This window comes from Trachypithecus francoisi, unplaced genomic scaffold (assembly GCF_009764315.1).
Source record: "Trachypithecus francoisi isolate TF-2019V2 unplaced genomic scaffold, Tfra_2.0 Lachesis_group0, whole genome shotgun sequence".
NCBI lineage: Eukaryota > Metazoa > Chordata > Mammalia > Primates > Cercopithecidae > Trachypithecus > Trachypithecus francoisi.
In genome coordinates, this window is record NW_022681453.1 from 114,462,868 (window position 1) to 114,478,288 (window position 15,421).

Sequence of the window (15,421 nt, forward strand, 5' to 3'; positions counted from 1 at the left end):
GACTTTCCAGACAAAGATGCTTCCAACCCTAGCTATGGTATGGCCTAACCAACTCTCCATAGAGACTGCATAACTGTTTTCTTAGCTAGCATAGTCATCTTATTTTCCTAATGTATTGTTAATTTTTTGCTAATTAAATCCATAAAAGTGAAACGTTCCTGCTTAAAGTAAGGCTGTGGATGATCAGGTCAGTTTGAATTATTACTCAACCTTCTTTGGCCAGAACAACTGCTTAATATATTATTCTGTCTCCAGCCAGAGTGTCCAAATCACTGAAGATTAAAGAATGTTTACTGTGGCTGAGATCACTAAATATTTCATATATTGAAAGTTCTGATATGTCCTAGCTACCATATGACATCATTAAACAAGAAAAGATGATAAATCAATTTAGTCTCTGGCCTCCAACGTAAGAAATAGTACAGAGCTTCCATTTCCATTCTCTTTCTCATTGGGTCTTAACTTAAATGTAAAGGAAGAAAAGAAGAAGAGGAACTTAGAGTTGATGGAGTCAGATGATCCAGTGATTCCAACAACAACCTGAACATGGCTGCAATTATTCTTATTTGCAAGTGAGAAAGTGGAGACACAGAAATATCAAGAAGCTTGTCTAACTTCCAGAAGTGAGTGAATGGCATAGCCATGGGTCAAATTCCTATCTGTCTCCTTATGTCACAGCAGGGAGAAGCATAAATGCCTGGATCTATTGTTCCAGAGTGGAACCTGGTTCTACTGTCCAGTCAACTGTAACTGGCTCACCATCAGGGCATCATGATATCATGATCAATACTCCATTGAAATATAATAAAATAGGAAAGGCCTGCCTATGTTTTTTGAAACTTTTATTTTATTTGTACAATATATACACATATATTCATACACAGTGTTTCATGATACATTGATTTCTTCCTGTGGTCTCAGTTAGAAATGAAACTAATTAAACTGCCAAACAGCTCTCCTATTGGGATTCTTGGTTATTTTATAAAAGCCAGAGTTAATAGGTTTGAGAAACATTGTTTTGAGGGAGAGCAACTATACTAGTGGTTTTTTCTCCAAGAGCAGAGATTAATACAACTACTGACTCATGCAATTTCCCTTGCCATACGCTAAAATTCCTCAGTGCGAATCTGTGAAAGACAGTTGTATCTCACTTTTATATAATATTTGTAATTATTAAAAAACTACTTCACCATAGACAATGTGGCATGCCTACAAACAAGGGTATGGGCACATGTGTGGTTAGTGGTTAGAGGACAGTCAACTTAGGAAGTTAATACTGGTGGTGCCTAATTATGAATACATACCCCAGCAATGGTTGACTAGCTCTTAAAATAATCTAATACGGTGACTCAATCCTGGCTTTACATTAAGATCATCAGAGGGCTTTCAAAAATATTTTAGCAGTTACATTATTTTATTTTTAAATTATCATACAATAAAATCAATATTTTATTTGTTGTACAGTTGAATATTTTATTTTGTTGTACAGTATATTTCTTTTGTTGTACAGCGTATTTTATTTATTTTGTTGTACAGTTCAATGAGTTTTAATACATGTAGAGATTCATGCAACCACCCCCACAACCCAAACACAGTTTTACTACCCCAAAAATTCCTGTGTGTTCTAGCCCTTCAGAGTCCCAATCTTCTCTTGATTATTATCCTTATCAATCATAATTTGTTAAGAAGCTTTTAAAAAATATTAATGTCAAGCTCTGCTCTCAGAGCTTCTGATTTAATTAGACCGGGGGGGGTGGGGTCTGGAGGTCTTTTTTAAAAATGTTATACACAGCCAGGGTTGGGAAACTGGTGCTGTCATCGAAGTCCACATTCTGAAGGCTGCTACCGTAAATGCTTCCACTATCTTTATCGCAATTCAGCATTAAGTGTTTTGCTGGCCAACACTATGGATATTAAAGACTCTTTTCACTGGGAAAATAGTGTTCAAAATATGTGAATGAGTTGTAGGAAGTATGGTACAGGCACCCCTACCCTCTAAACAAGAGGTATGAGGATGTGATAACTCCAACAGCCATTGCAGAAGAACATATGCCTCTTTAGGGAAGGCTTGGGCACAGGATATAACTAGAGGTTTAACAGAATTCTGTTCCTGAAAAATTATAGGATTTGTCCTGAGCTAATCCTTCATGGCTGATGCCTGTCTAGAATGCCTAAATGGATTGGGAACTATAATTTAATTGGGCCTTCAGAAAAGTTTAGATGTCTGTTTTGACTTGCCTGTAAATATTTACTTTGCAGATTTGGTCTGAGACTTGCTTTCATTGTAATTTGCCATCTGGTAGAGAAATGTTGAGGCGAGAAGGTTATTCTTTCCAACTCCTAACCTACAAAGCAGTAGTTCTCAATCTTGGCTGCGCATTAAAATCACCTAGGGAAATTTAAAAATCCTGATGCTCAGACTTCAACACAGAGCAATTAATTCGGTGTCTCTGGGAATGGGATCCAGGCATCACTATTTTAAAACTCTCCAGGTTTGTAGCCAAGGTTGAAAGGTTACTAATATCTGCCAAAATATTATCTAATAATTTTGAACATATAAATTGGCTTAAATTTATTCAGCTCATTAAGCTGAATTGCATCTTCCCTCACCAACACATCGAAACCTGTGTTCCAGCAGAGCAGCTGGCTAGCTGCCCAGTAACATCATGCAGCTGCAGATCGTCTTTACCCATGACCTCTCCCTTTTAAGTCATAAACTCTGCCTAGAAGATGTATTAGTTATCTATTGTTGTGTAACCAATTAGTCTCAAACCTAAAAGAATAAACATTCATTTTCACATAGTTTGTGTGAGCCAGAAGTCTAAGATAACTTATCTGGGTGGTTCTGGCTCAGGGTTTCTAAAGTGATTGCAGTCCTGTTGCAGTCATCTGAAGGCTTGACTGGGGTTGAAGGATCTGCTCCACGCTTACTTGTGGCTGTTGGCAGGAAGCCTCAGCTCCTCACAGGCTGTTGGCCAAAGGCCTCAATTCCTTGCCACATGAATGAAGGTCACAGTACAAGGCTGTTTGAATAGCCTTATGACATGGTAGCTGGCTTCCTTCAGAGTCAGTGATCCAAGAGAGAGAACATGGAGGAAACTAAATTGGCTTTCATGACTGAATCTCTGTGTCATACATGGTCACTTTCCTTCAATTTTATTTGTTTGAAACCAGAAACTAAGTCTAGCCTACACTCAAGGGAAAGGGAACTAGGCTCTGTGTCTCGAAGGGAAGACTATCAAAGATTTTGTGAACAAATTTTAAAACCATTACAGAAGATAATTGACCAGGTTTCATGGAACACAAAATGTATTTTGACTCTCTTTATGAAATAGAGTCTAATTCTACTAGGGTATATAAACTTAACAGGAATTAGATACCCACAGAACCCAAAACACTCAGAGCTAAGAACACAAATTTGAATTTAATGTATTAATATATGGCTATTATAATTTGTATCCATACTTTAAACTGTGAAAGAAGAAACGACACACCAGATCAAAAGATGTCATCTCATCTGGTACAAGCCCATGTGCCAATGAACCAGTTCTTTAAAAGATATGTACTTTATGGGACATGCTATGTATGTGTTAATAACAGATAAACAGAAATGACACTTAATTTCAAGCTCCATTAGTAACATACAGGGAATGGGGTGAACAAGGTCAGCCAAGATGGTAAAGGACAAAAGGATTTCGTTTCCAATTACTTAAAATAGTGTACAAATGTAGCAACAAAAATGATGTTGTGTGCTTGCCAATTTAAAATAGAAGGAATTATAACAAAGAACCAGAAAGCCTTAATAGCTGATCTCAAAATCTTCTATTGTCTATAGAAATAATTGTTTTTACAACAAATATTTGGACCATATAGACCAGGTGTTTACAGCCTGAAGACCAAATCTGACCTGCTTTCTGTTTATGTAAATAAAGTTTTACTGGAACACAGCCATGCTCATTCCTTTATGTATTGTTTCTGACTGCTTTCACAGTACAAAGGTAGAACCAAGTAATTTCAAAAAAAGCTTCATGGCCTGAAAAAACTAAGATATTCACTGTTTGCCTTTTATAGAAAAAGTCTGCCACTTTTTGATGTAGACGAAAACAATGGGGATACAAGAGTACTCATAACTTCATTACGATAATCCTTAAGCTTTTATCACAGATCCTCTGTGCCTCAAAGGCAGATCCAAGAAGAAAAAAGATTGGTTTAAAAAAAAAAAAAAACATGTCATTATTTATTAAAACTTACTACCCTGGGGGCCAAAGGACTAGATGTTAATCAAATAGTTCCTTTGTCACGTTAATATTGTTCTGCTTCATAAAATATATAATGCTGAAGTCAGTCAGTTTTCTTTAGTTTGACCAGTTTGAGATCCTCTAACTAGTTAAGATATAAATGGGAGGGAGATTTGTTGGCAAATAAAATCAAAGGAAGGCGGAACATGGGAATTTGAACACCATTTACGTTCTTTGTGCCTTTCTCTGACTCCTTTTCCTGCCTTCTCCCGTCTCCTCCTCCCCTCCATTGCTACTCCTTTTTATGTATTGGCATCATTCTTTTTTTTACTGAAACTTGGTTTTCTCCATGTGACGAGGACTATGACTCCTGCAATCTCCTTGTGTATGTGTTTCACTCCATCTCCAAAGCATCTAGACAGCATTTCTCTTATTCAGCTTCAGTATAGAAATCTCAGACTGAGAAATTGAAGGGCTACTTTGCAACATGCTTGCTTTCCTCCATCAATCACTATGGCCTAGAAGATGGGGTACAAAGATTGATCCAGCTCAGGTTTTGGTCCACTCCTGCGGTTACAGGACCTGCTACAAATGAGGGGCAGAAGTAATAGCGTGGAGACGAAAGGCCAACCAGTGGATGAGCACATATCCTATTCCACCATAACAACTGGCCCTCCTATCACAGTCACGAGACCCAAGGAATGTGTCACAGAATATAGCACCTATTCCTCAGCTTAGGCAGGCCTCTTAGCGATCATAATTATTAAATATATTCCAATCTGAAAACCTCTCTAGATTTCAAGGATTCATTCACCTATTTCTCAAGAAATTCTTTATGCTACAGTTGATGCTTCAATGAAGACAGGCATACAATGTTATTTCTTCCTCTGACTATTGCTTTCTTAGATCAAGTAATTCCAGTTTCTTGGTTCTTCCTCCAGAGCCTGTGGCTGAGACTTCATTAATTTTTCGACCCTCTTAGTACTTGTTATTGCAGAATTTAACATACGAAACTCAGAATGTGACCATGGACAATGATCTAAACAATCCTTGATATATTTGAAATTAACAGTGGAATCAGATTGAGTTGGGAAGAATTCCTAGCTCTGCCATTTATTAATATGTGTCATATAGTCTTGAAATAATATTTCCTTTTTACAGATGAGGACTCTATCAATTTAAAAAATATTTATTGAAAATTTACTATATGCCAGTGCTTGGGGTGCAATAATGACAAGAGAAATATGGTCTCTACTCTCAGAACATACATGTCAAAGAGAGTATAGACAAATGTATAGATTGCTTCCATGCAATGTGATATGATATGGATAACATGGGTGCTATAGAACAGAAGGGTATGCATCCCATACTTAGGAGTCAGATGAGTGGGAGGTAGATTCTTCCCAGAGGAATTGGTGTCTAAGATGAGACCCAAAGCAACCAGCCAGGCAAAGGAGAGGAGAGCCAATAAGGGTTGAACAGTGTTTCTGGGGAGGATAGGTGGCAAATATACCGTGATATAAGAGAACATGATGATTTAAAGGAATTCAATGTAATTGAGGTAATTAGTCAAAAATCTTCAGGTGGCAAGTGACAGAAATGCAACTAGGTCAAGTGAAAAAGTAGATTTTATTAGATCATTAACTAACCTGTAGAGAGACTTGGTTGACATCAAGGATGGCAAGATATAAGGACTGGAAAAAATGCCACAACTCTCTCTTCAACTCTGCCTCTGACTTTTGCATCTCTTTATAGGTTAAATTTGTTCTCTACTTTTATAAACTATTTTTTTCACACAACAAAGTAAATGAACACGAGAAGCCCTGAATTCATTACACAGTAGTAAAACTACTATGAGATTTCATCTACCTTACAACTAACGAGTTTGCCTGCTACAGTTTCATGGATGTTGGCAGAAGGGACTACACTGCTGGGTCAGAGACAAAGGACTCCATTTTTCATGATCCAGGAGCAGTCATGAGCTTCATGTTCACATCAATTCCCCTGTGTCTCCAGGTGTCATGAGGTCAATGTGGAGCAGCCCAAGTGGATGTTGCACACACAGTGGGCTTCTGTCATAGCTGAGGATCCCTGATCTTAGAAAACCCTCATTTTACAAAGAAGCTGTTGTCAAACCTGTCTGAACTTTTTCCTAAAGGAAGACATCATCTTTATTACTCAAGTCAAGAAACAAATCTGCCCTCTGACCCAGAAGGAGATACTGTTTCTAGCTTCCAAGGCTTTTTGCTGTGCATGTATCACTGAAAACACAGTCTAGGATAAAAGCTGTCACAAGCTGCATAGAAACGCCATGGAGGTATGGCCTTCCAACAAAAATTCCAGGGAAGGAATCGAATTGATGTATTTTAGGTCAAGTGCCTGTCCTCTATCAAGCACTTTGTCCAAGGAGACGGGACAGTATTACCAGCTCTGCAAAAGTCAAATTTCCATCCACACATGGGTTAAGGTCAGACACCAAGACATTAGGAGAGGAATGTGCTTGACAAAGATGAATCCCATTTATTATGATTCAGTATTAGAAGGGATAAGATGGGGCCAGATCATAAAGAATTATGTAGGTTATATTAATTAGTTTGGATTTTTTCCTACGAGCAATAGCAATTTGTTAAGTTTTATAACGGGGTAGGTGTGATATCCTTAGAAAAATCACACTGGTACAGATTTTAGGGATTGGCAATAGAGAGTAAATGAAGAAATGAGTTAGGGAACAGTTACATCAGTCCATGTAAAAGATAACAGGGGTCTGAACCAAAATAGTGAGTATGGAGGTGGGCAAATCTGAGGATATTTTGATAGCAGTCAAAAGGAGAGGAGACAGAATCAAGGACAAACTTCATGTTTTTGTTTAGGGAAATATCATGACTTGAGACAGAAAGCCTAGAAAGGGAAGCAGGTTTTAACAAGGCAAATTCAGTTTTGAAACTTACAAATTTTACATAGGATGGGACACAGAAAGCTAGGCTAAGGAAACAGATTCAAGACATTTGTATAACAACGGATGGGAAGAGGATTAAACAGAAAAAATACCTCTAGTATAAAACCTGAGGAGCACTAATATTGAAAGAGCAGGCATAAGAAGAGGAACCTGTAAAAAAAAAAGATGGAGAATGTAGTCAGTATGCCAGGAAAAAAACTAGGAAAAGACAGTAAAACAGAAGCCACAGAAGGTGATTCAGAAATAGAATTAACTCACTCTTTTTAATGGCTGTGTAAGATGCTATAGTATAGACGTACCACAACATAATAGAACTAAAAACAAAACTAAGCATTAAAAGAAGTTAAATGTTAAGTGCTTTGGAAGACAAGGTTCTTCAGTTGTGAGAAGGGGATTCCATTAAACTTACAGAATACTGTGGGGATTAAAGTGGATCCTATTCACATACTTCTTAGACTATGAAGGTATTCAATACACATCAATAGTTTTCCTTTGTAAAAGTCAGTCACTGGTACATGTGGCTAAGATTATGCTCTTACTCCTAGATCTCTTCCAAATCAATCTTGCAAATAACCAGTCATTGCATGTGTACTAGTTTTGTTGTGCCCAGTTATACTCATTGCTAATAAACATGCCTTCCCCCAACAACCCCCACCCCCAACCCCGACTATATTCCTAGTACCAAATCCTTTGATTTACTGGTTGTACCAAAATCACAGACTAATTGGCAGGATAAATACAGGTGATGTTTTATTTCTTGTCACTTCATTAATGTAGATCAGGTCAGGCTGATTAGTTCTCCTCTAGACATTCGTTAGAATGGTCCTATAACTTGGTGCCATACAGAGAGTAGAAGGGTTTGTGACTGTTGCTTTCCTAGGGGGATTTAATAGTTTTTTGTTTATTTTGTGTGTGTGCATGCACATGACACTCTCATGCTTTCTGCCCCTCTTTCTTTTTTCTTCCGTCAGAATTAGCTCAAATAAAATAAACATCTTCAGCTCTTTCTTTAGAAAAAGGGGGAAAAATCACATGCCAAACAAAGTAGAGAAAGACACAGAAAACAGAAGCAGGTGGGAAAAGGCACTTTATAATTCATTAATTTATATTGGTATCTCTTAAAATTTTTATTTTTATGAAAAAGAACTGAAGAATGCTAGAAGGTCATAAACTAGTAAGAAACCACAGTTTAAAAGATTTGCCACCTTTTTTTAGCTTTATTGACTATTACCAACTTTCATTATGGTTCAAATAATTAAATACTGCAACTGGGACATTAAAAATACAAGCTAATTTACCAAAATAATTGTATTCTGAATATTATGTACAATATTATACATTTTACATTACATAATGGGTTTTTATACATAAAAGATAAGATTTCTGATTATTGGAAATACAAAGTACATCTGAACAAAACATTCCTATGCATACATACACAATCACTCAACTGGAACAATCAAAACCATCTATGAGTGTGGCTATTAAAAAATAAAATTACATTCATACAATAATGGTAGAAAATGAAATTTGTTTTTATTAATTTTGAGTATTAATACAAAACCACACACATATGAATTATATAACTTAGTGCTATATATTTAAAAATCTTTATACTTGCAACTGAAATGTCTCTACTCCAAGGGAAGTTTCTGATTTTTAATTTTCTTATTTTAAGGAATCTATTATATTCACAATCATTAAAATGCCTTATACATAGGCAAAAAGCAGACCCAATCCCAGCAAACAGAAAAATCATAAGAGTCTATCATATCACCATATGTTTCACCATATAGTTTTCAAAAATAATCCTATTTGCAGTTTGGTATGTCTTCATATTCATATTTATTATCAAAGTGATTGCATATTGAGGCACAGAGCTTAAAGAAGAAATATATTTTACTTGTAGGGAACCAGACACTGAAACAAAAATATCAATCAAAGGCTTCAGAAAAAAAAAAAAAAATTGAGAATGGTGCTCACATAGAAAACACCACACACAAACACTCACTAGCTTTTAAACAAGTCACTAGTCCTTCAAAAAGGTGAATATGTTGATGTGTCCATACCTCGTTTGAACACTGCAATATCTGATTAAGACCAGGATACTGCCACGTGAGTTTTAATACTCTCTCATTTTTAAATTCAATTCCTCTTAAGCAGAACAGCTATGATTTTAAAGCAATGACAAACATTTTTCTAACTGATCGGAAAAGTCTGAAAAACAATGTCTTTACGACAAAAATGGCTTTCCCATTGTATGTCACTTTGTACATAGATCTCACTCCAGAGATACATAGACTGGTGAAAATTCTATTAGAACTATACATAAAGACATCAGAAGGGCAGCAATTAGTAAACGGGCCATTCTCTTTAAAGTTTGCATGGCATTTTGCAGTACTCTCTGTTCCTAAATCCTGTATTTTATCAAAGGCAAAGAACACCTGGAAACTGGAAGCCAGAAAGGTAACACGCTGAAACATATACAAAATCAATGACCTTTCCAACATCACATAATCTATTAAAAAAATTGGGACATGGGGGCTCAGGTTTACTTTATTGTTTTTCTTCTTTTTCATGTTTAGCTTGAATATAAAAGAAGCTCTAGACCTACGTTATCAAAATATATTCATATAAATGTATGCGTATTTCTAATACAAAAGTTTTAAAAAAGTCTAAGTTCTTAATTTTTGTAATTAAATATCCTAGAGTTCAGTAGGCAGATTTATGTTTGAGCAGCTTGAAAAGAATCGGTTGGCTGAGCATTGTCTAGAAACTGGGCACAGCTACATTTCAGCTCTTTGATGTGATTTCTCAGCAACTGCAGCCCCGTCTGCTTCCTCCTCTTCTTCCTCCTCGTAGTGTTCCTCTCGGCCCTTGGGGCGGTTGTCATCTCGAACTTCTTGCTCTTCTCCATCATTTTTATCATCAGCCTTAAAATTAAAAGAAAAAAGAAAAACTAAGAGATTTATAGAGTTAGTGATAAATAATTCTCTCTAAAAACAGGATGAAAAGTTACTCATTTTTGGAGGAAAAAAACAAGGAAGAAAAAATGATATGTAAGCAACAGGGCTGCTGTCTCTCCTACTTTTCATGTTGTCATAACTTTTCCTAATTTCAGGTGGGCCTGTTAAATTCAGTGGTAACTCAGAGGCACCATTACCCACTGGTACCTATCCCAAATACATGTATCTCTCCTATACACATGCACACCCACAAACACTCAAGTGCTCAATAGAAATATGTATCCGAGACATACATTTTCATCATTTTCACCATAGGTCTCTTCAGCATTATGCTCCAGTTCCCTTTTTTTCTCTTCAGTCAAATCTTCCTGAACCTAAAACAAACCACAGGTATCATTTAAACACTTTAGTCTTTTAAGCACTTGCAATAATATATTTTGACACTGTTATCACTTAAACACTTGCAATAATATATTTTGATTTCCAAAAAGTTCATTCAAAATAGCAGAAGCAAAACGAAACTAAATATACAATTGAAAAAATATGTCAAGGATTTATCTACTAGGTGTGAAGAAATGTATAATACACCTATTACAAAAATCAATGTGATTGATCCTGAATGTAGGACTTTTGTTTTTGAATTTTTGATTTATTTGAATAATGGTTAAAATTCCAAATATAAAACACCTGAAGAAATTTAGCTTTTAACACAAAAAATTCTGGCCAAGCGTGGTGGCTCACACCTGTAATCCCAGCACTTTGTGGGACTGAGGCAAGAGATCACTTGAGCCCAGGAATTTGAGTCCTGGAAAACAAAGTGAGACCCTGTCTCTACAAAAAAAAAAAAAAAAAATTATAAAATTAGCTGGGCATAGTGGTGCACGCCTGTAGTCTCAGCTACGGGGGAGGCTGAGGCAGAGGATCACTTGAGCTCTGGAGGTCAAAGTTGCAGTAAGCTATGTTTGTGCCACTGCACAACAGCCTCGGTGACAGGGCAAGACCCTGTCTTCCCAAAAATAAAATAATAAAATTAAAATTCCCATTTCTCCATATGGGAGAACTGTAGAAATCTGAGAGCTGTGACACAATGTAAGTTCTATGGAGGCAGGAACTGCCTGTCTTATTCAAGTCATTATTTAGATCAAGCTTGTCCAACCCGCAGCCTCTATAAATCCTCTGTAAAGACACAAAAAGTAGACACCACTGCCTACATACAATGTAGCAGAAACTTTATGTATCTATTCTATACTTAAGAATATATTTCTCTGGCTAAAATATCTAGAAAATAAAATACAATCATTTCAATTTCTTTATGAAATCATCTATTGACCTGCCTCAAAAATTCCTCTCTCTTTAGTGTTCTAATACAACCTTTCTGTTTTAAGTAGTTTTCCTTTATTGCACTATTATCACTGTGTACATGATCCCAATATTTATCTCAAAATGTAAACTAAAGCAAGCATCCAAATATTTGTGCTAAATAGTCTCTATTTCATGATCATATCTCACAGAGAAACAGGGTAGGGCATTTTCTAACTTATTAACTATTTTGAAAACTAATATGCCAAAATGTTTAAGTCACTTGAACACATTTCAAAAAAAACTGCTGAACATCAGTTAAGTATAATGCAGTCTCCTAATACCAAAGAAAGTCCGATCTCTTCTAGGATCAGAGCATAAGATCATTGAATAACACAAAAATCACATATTTTGGTGGGGGGAGTGAAGGAGGCTGTTGAAAAATCTAAGAAATGAACAAAGGAAGAAAAGTATACGATGCTATAATTCAAGAGAAACAAATTATGTGCTGCCTGAAGGTGTGCAGCTCAGGTGAGACAAGAATGAACTGCAGCAGAAGAGCTTTGGACAAAACTTGGCCTGTCGAGAGCCTACAAAGGTGACTCTTTAAAGACACCCTGGGCAGAGCCAAACATTTGTGAATCTCTTCTAACCAGTCCAGTGCCAGTTTAACTCACACCCCCTAAACTAACCTGGTACCAAAGAAATACATTTTGAGGACAAAGGCACTGAGTATCTATTGTATTCCTATTTCCTGGTGGAATGAGCTAAAGACACCTATCTTGTCTCACCCTGCATTTCTATCAGTGGTCCATAACATCGCCTGTGCCCACAGTCATAGAACCTCATAGTAACATTCCACAAGACATTGGGATAAAAACAATGAAGCACTTACTTCAGGCTGTCTTAAGGTCTAATTGAAACGTCATTAAATTGCTGAAGTGTCCCTGTTAATTTTGATTAACAAAGACATGTCTTCTACAACCTTAATAATGAAAATGTATTATTTATAAACATTAAAACGTTGCAGTTGAGAGTGGGGGAAAAAACAGCCTTGAGTCTATGCCGTGTGGTAGGAAGAATATCTAAATCAGGGATCAGCAAACTTTTTGTGTGAAGGGCCAGATAGTAAATATTTAGGCTTTCTGGGCCATAAGATCTCTTTCACAACAATACAACTTGACCACTCTATTTAGCACAAAAAAAAAAAAAAAAAAGAAAAAGAAAACAAAAAACTATAGACAATATGTAAACAAACAGACATGTTTGTGTTCCAATAAAACTTTACTTACGAACTAGGCTGCAGCCTGTAGTTTGCCAACTCCTAACATACACTATGGAGTGAGAAAGACCTCGACTAAAGCCTTGCCTTTGCAGCATTTCTAACTGTATAAATCATAAGGTCAATCGTTTTGGTTATGAAAATCTTCAGGCACATGCAAACAAAGAAAATCATTCAATAAACCCCTTACAGCCACCACCAATGTTCAAAAGCTATCTCAATATTGCTACACCTGCATCATCTATCACTTTTCTATTTTTTACAGTGATTTATTCTTAAAAATTCTAGATGTCATGTAATTTCACCTTCACATATCACAGTATATATCTAAAAACAATAAACAACTTACATAATCATAACGTGATTACCACACCTGATAAAATAATTCCATAGTAGCATCTGATGTCTCATCCACACTTACATTTTTATGATTGTCTTAATGTCTGTTTACAGTTGGTTTGTTCTAATCATGATTTAAAGGAACAGCACAGTAACACGGGATTCACTCCCCTCTTTTTTCCCTACTGGTATGGATTTGCAGTCCTGTAAAATGACCCACATTCTGAATTTATCTGCTTCTTTATATCACTTAACTCATTTCTCTAGTCCTGACATTGCCTATAAATGGATGTTAGCATAAAAGTTGGAAAGAACTCAGGTTCGATTTTAAAAACAAGGGTATTTCCGAGGTGATGGTGTACATTTCCTATTTTTTTAAATCACATCAGGAGACATACACATTTATTTGTCCCACTTTTAGTAATGCTAAGGTTGGCCAGTGAGCTCAGGTGGTAACAGCCTGATCCCTTCATGGTGAAGTTCCCTGACCTCTGTTCATCTAGTGACATCACTCACTGATGACTGTTGCTTAGATCATTTGCTTCATTTAGGGGTTACAAAAAAATGGTCACTTTCTATTTCCATCATTCTGTCTATATTCACTAATTTCTATAAAGAACTTCCCCATATCAACTATATAGTTACTGTGCATGGTACACTTAATTATGGTACCCTTTAAAATCAGACCTAGGTGAGCTCTAATCATGTTTCCAGCAATAAATAAAAGCTATGCAACCTTCAAATTTTTAACTAACCCCTCTGAAGCCCAAGTTTCTTACATGTAAAATGAAAGCATTGGGTGAAAAATCAATGATCCTTAATTTCCTGTATGTATGTGTGGTTGGGGAGTCATGCACCCTTTTAAGACTTTGGTTAGAAAGTCTTTAGCAAATGGGCATATATACACAGATAGGAGTTTCAGACTTCCCAAATGCCATCCACAACTGTCTACCCGAGGACTATTTCTCCAAACAGTATGATCCCGAGCCATCAGAAACAGCTGGTGGTGGGTGGGTGAAGGGGCACTTATGAAAAACTCTGCTTCCTAGGTTCCATAACAGATAAGATCAAAATCTCAAGGGTAAGGGCCTGGTCCAAAATGTGTATATGCCACAAACTCAAGGTGATCCTTATTCACAGCAAAGACAAATAACTATTTCCTTGAGTAACAACGGATGCTAGGTTATCTTATTAGTCTCTGGAGATAGGCTATGGAAAATTTAGCTTGTTTACCAGTTGTCAATATAATCTTATTTAGAGACCACTGATTTCAACCACTCTTTAGGGAACCCACAAATGAAAATGCTGTAATCTTCTAGACATATAGAGAACAGACTCTTAGTTAGACACATATTATTATTCTAGTAATATATTACTGATATTTGGGGCAAACGCAATGCAAACTCATCTTAAAGGCAGTAATGCCTTTAAGTAAGGCTTCTCGGTAATGAAAAGGAACAAAATGATATGGAGGTTCTAACTGATCTTTAAAATATGCCTAGAATAATAAGCAGAAGCCAAATGTTATTCTTTTATAGTGTAGACATACAGATTATGTCTCCCACAGCTGGCCCTCTTAGCATCCTGCTAAAGCTGTCACAATGCTTTGTCAGATTTCCCAAACAATGCTTCTTGTTACTCCTTTTTATCTACTATGTTTTAGGCATTTTAGAAATGAGCCTTATCTGATGACACAAAGTTTAATAAACAGCCAAATCCAAAATAAAACGGGTCCACTGAAAAGTGTCTGAAATGGGCCTTGGCTAGATACCCTCTCCTGGTGTCTATTAACACCTTTCTTTCACACATTGAAGATATCATGGGTGTGCAAGGGCAGAAAGCTGAGCCTCAAGTAGGTAAGAACAGTAGGATCCAAAGAAATAAACAGAATGTGATGAACAAAAGGCCTTCAGTAACATTAGCTATAGTGACGAACACCCTGCTTTAACAAGAGAGTTTTTTCCAATTGAAGAGCTTCTTGGCCGGGCATGGTGGCTCACGCCTGTAATCCCAGCATTTTGGGAGGCAGAGGTGGGAGGATCACCTGAGGTCAGGAGTTCAAGACCAGCCTGGCCAGCATGGCAAAATCCCGTGTCTAATAAAAATACAAAAATTAGCCGGTGTGGGGGCAGATGTCTGTAATCCCAGCTACTCGGGAGGCTGAGGCAGGAGAATTACTTGAACCCAGAAGGCAGAGGTTGCAGTGAGCCAAGATCATGTCATTGCACTCTAGCCTGGGAGACAGTGAGACTCTATCTCAAAAAACAAAAAATAACAAAAAAAGAAAAGCTTCTTGACATGGTGATTTACAGGCTGGCAGTCTCATGTAGGTGTATGCACA

The 15,421-nt window shown here is 36.7% G+C and overlaps 1 protein-coding gene across 4 annotated transcripts in view; it reads right to left on the reverse strand.

The window, feature by feature from the left end:
- Nucleotides 1-8,382: 8,382 nt before the first annotated feature.
- The window catches only part of GOLIM4 (golgi integral membrane protein 4), an 81,015-nt gene continuing 73,976 nt past the window's right edge, over nucleotides 8,383-15,421 (reverse strand). For all 4 annotated transcript variants that reach the window (XM_033211639.1, XM_033211638.1, XM_033211637.1 and 1 more), the window contains 2 exons: nucleotides 10,454-10,534; nucleotides 8,383-10,127 (listed from right to left, as the gene is read on the reverse strand). In XM_033211639.1, the coding sequence (XP_033067530.1) occupies nucleotides 9,981-10,127; nucleotides 10,454-10,534 (228 nt within the window). In that variant the 3' untranslated portion in view covers nucleotides 8,383-9,980. The remainder of the gene's footprint in view (nucleotides 10,128-10,453; nucleotides 10,535-15,421) is intronic.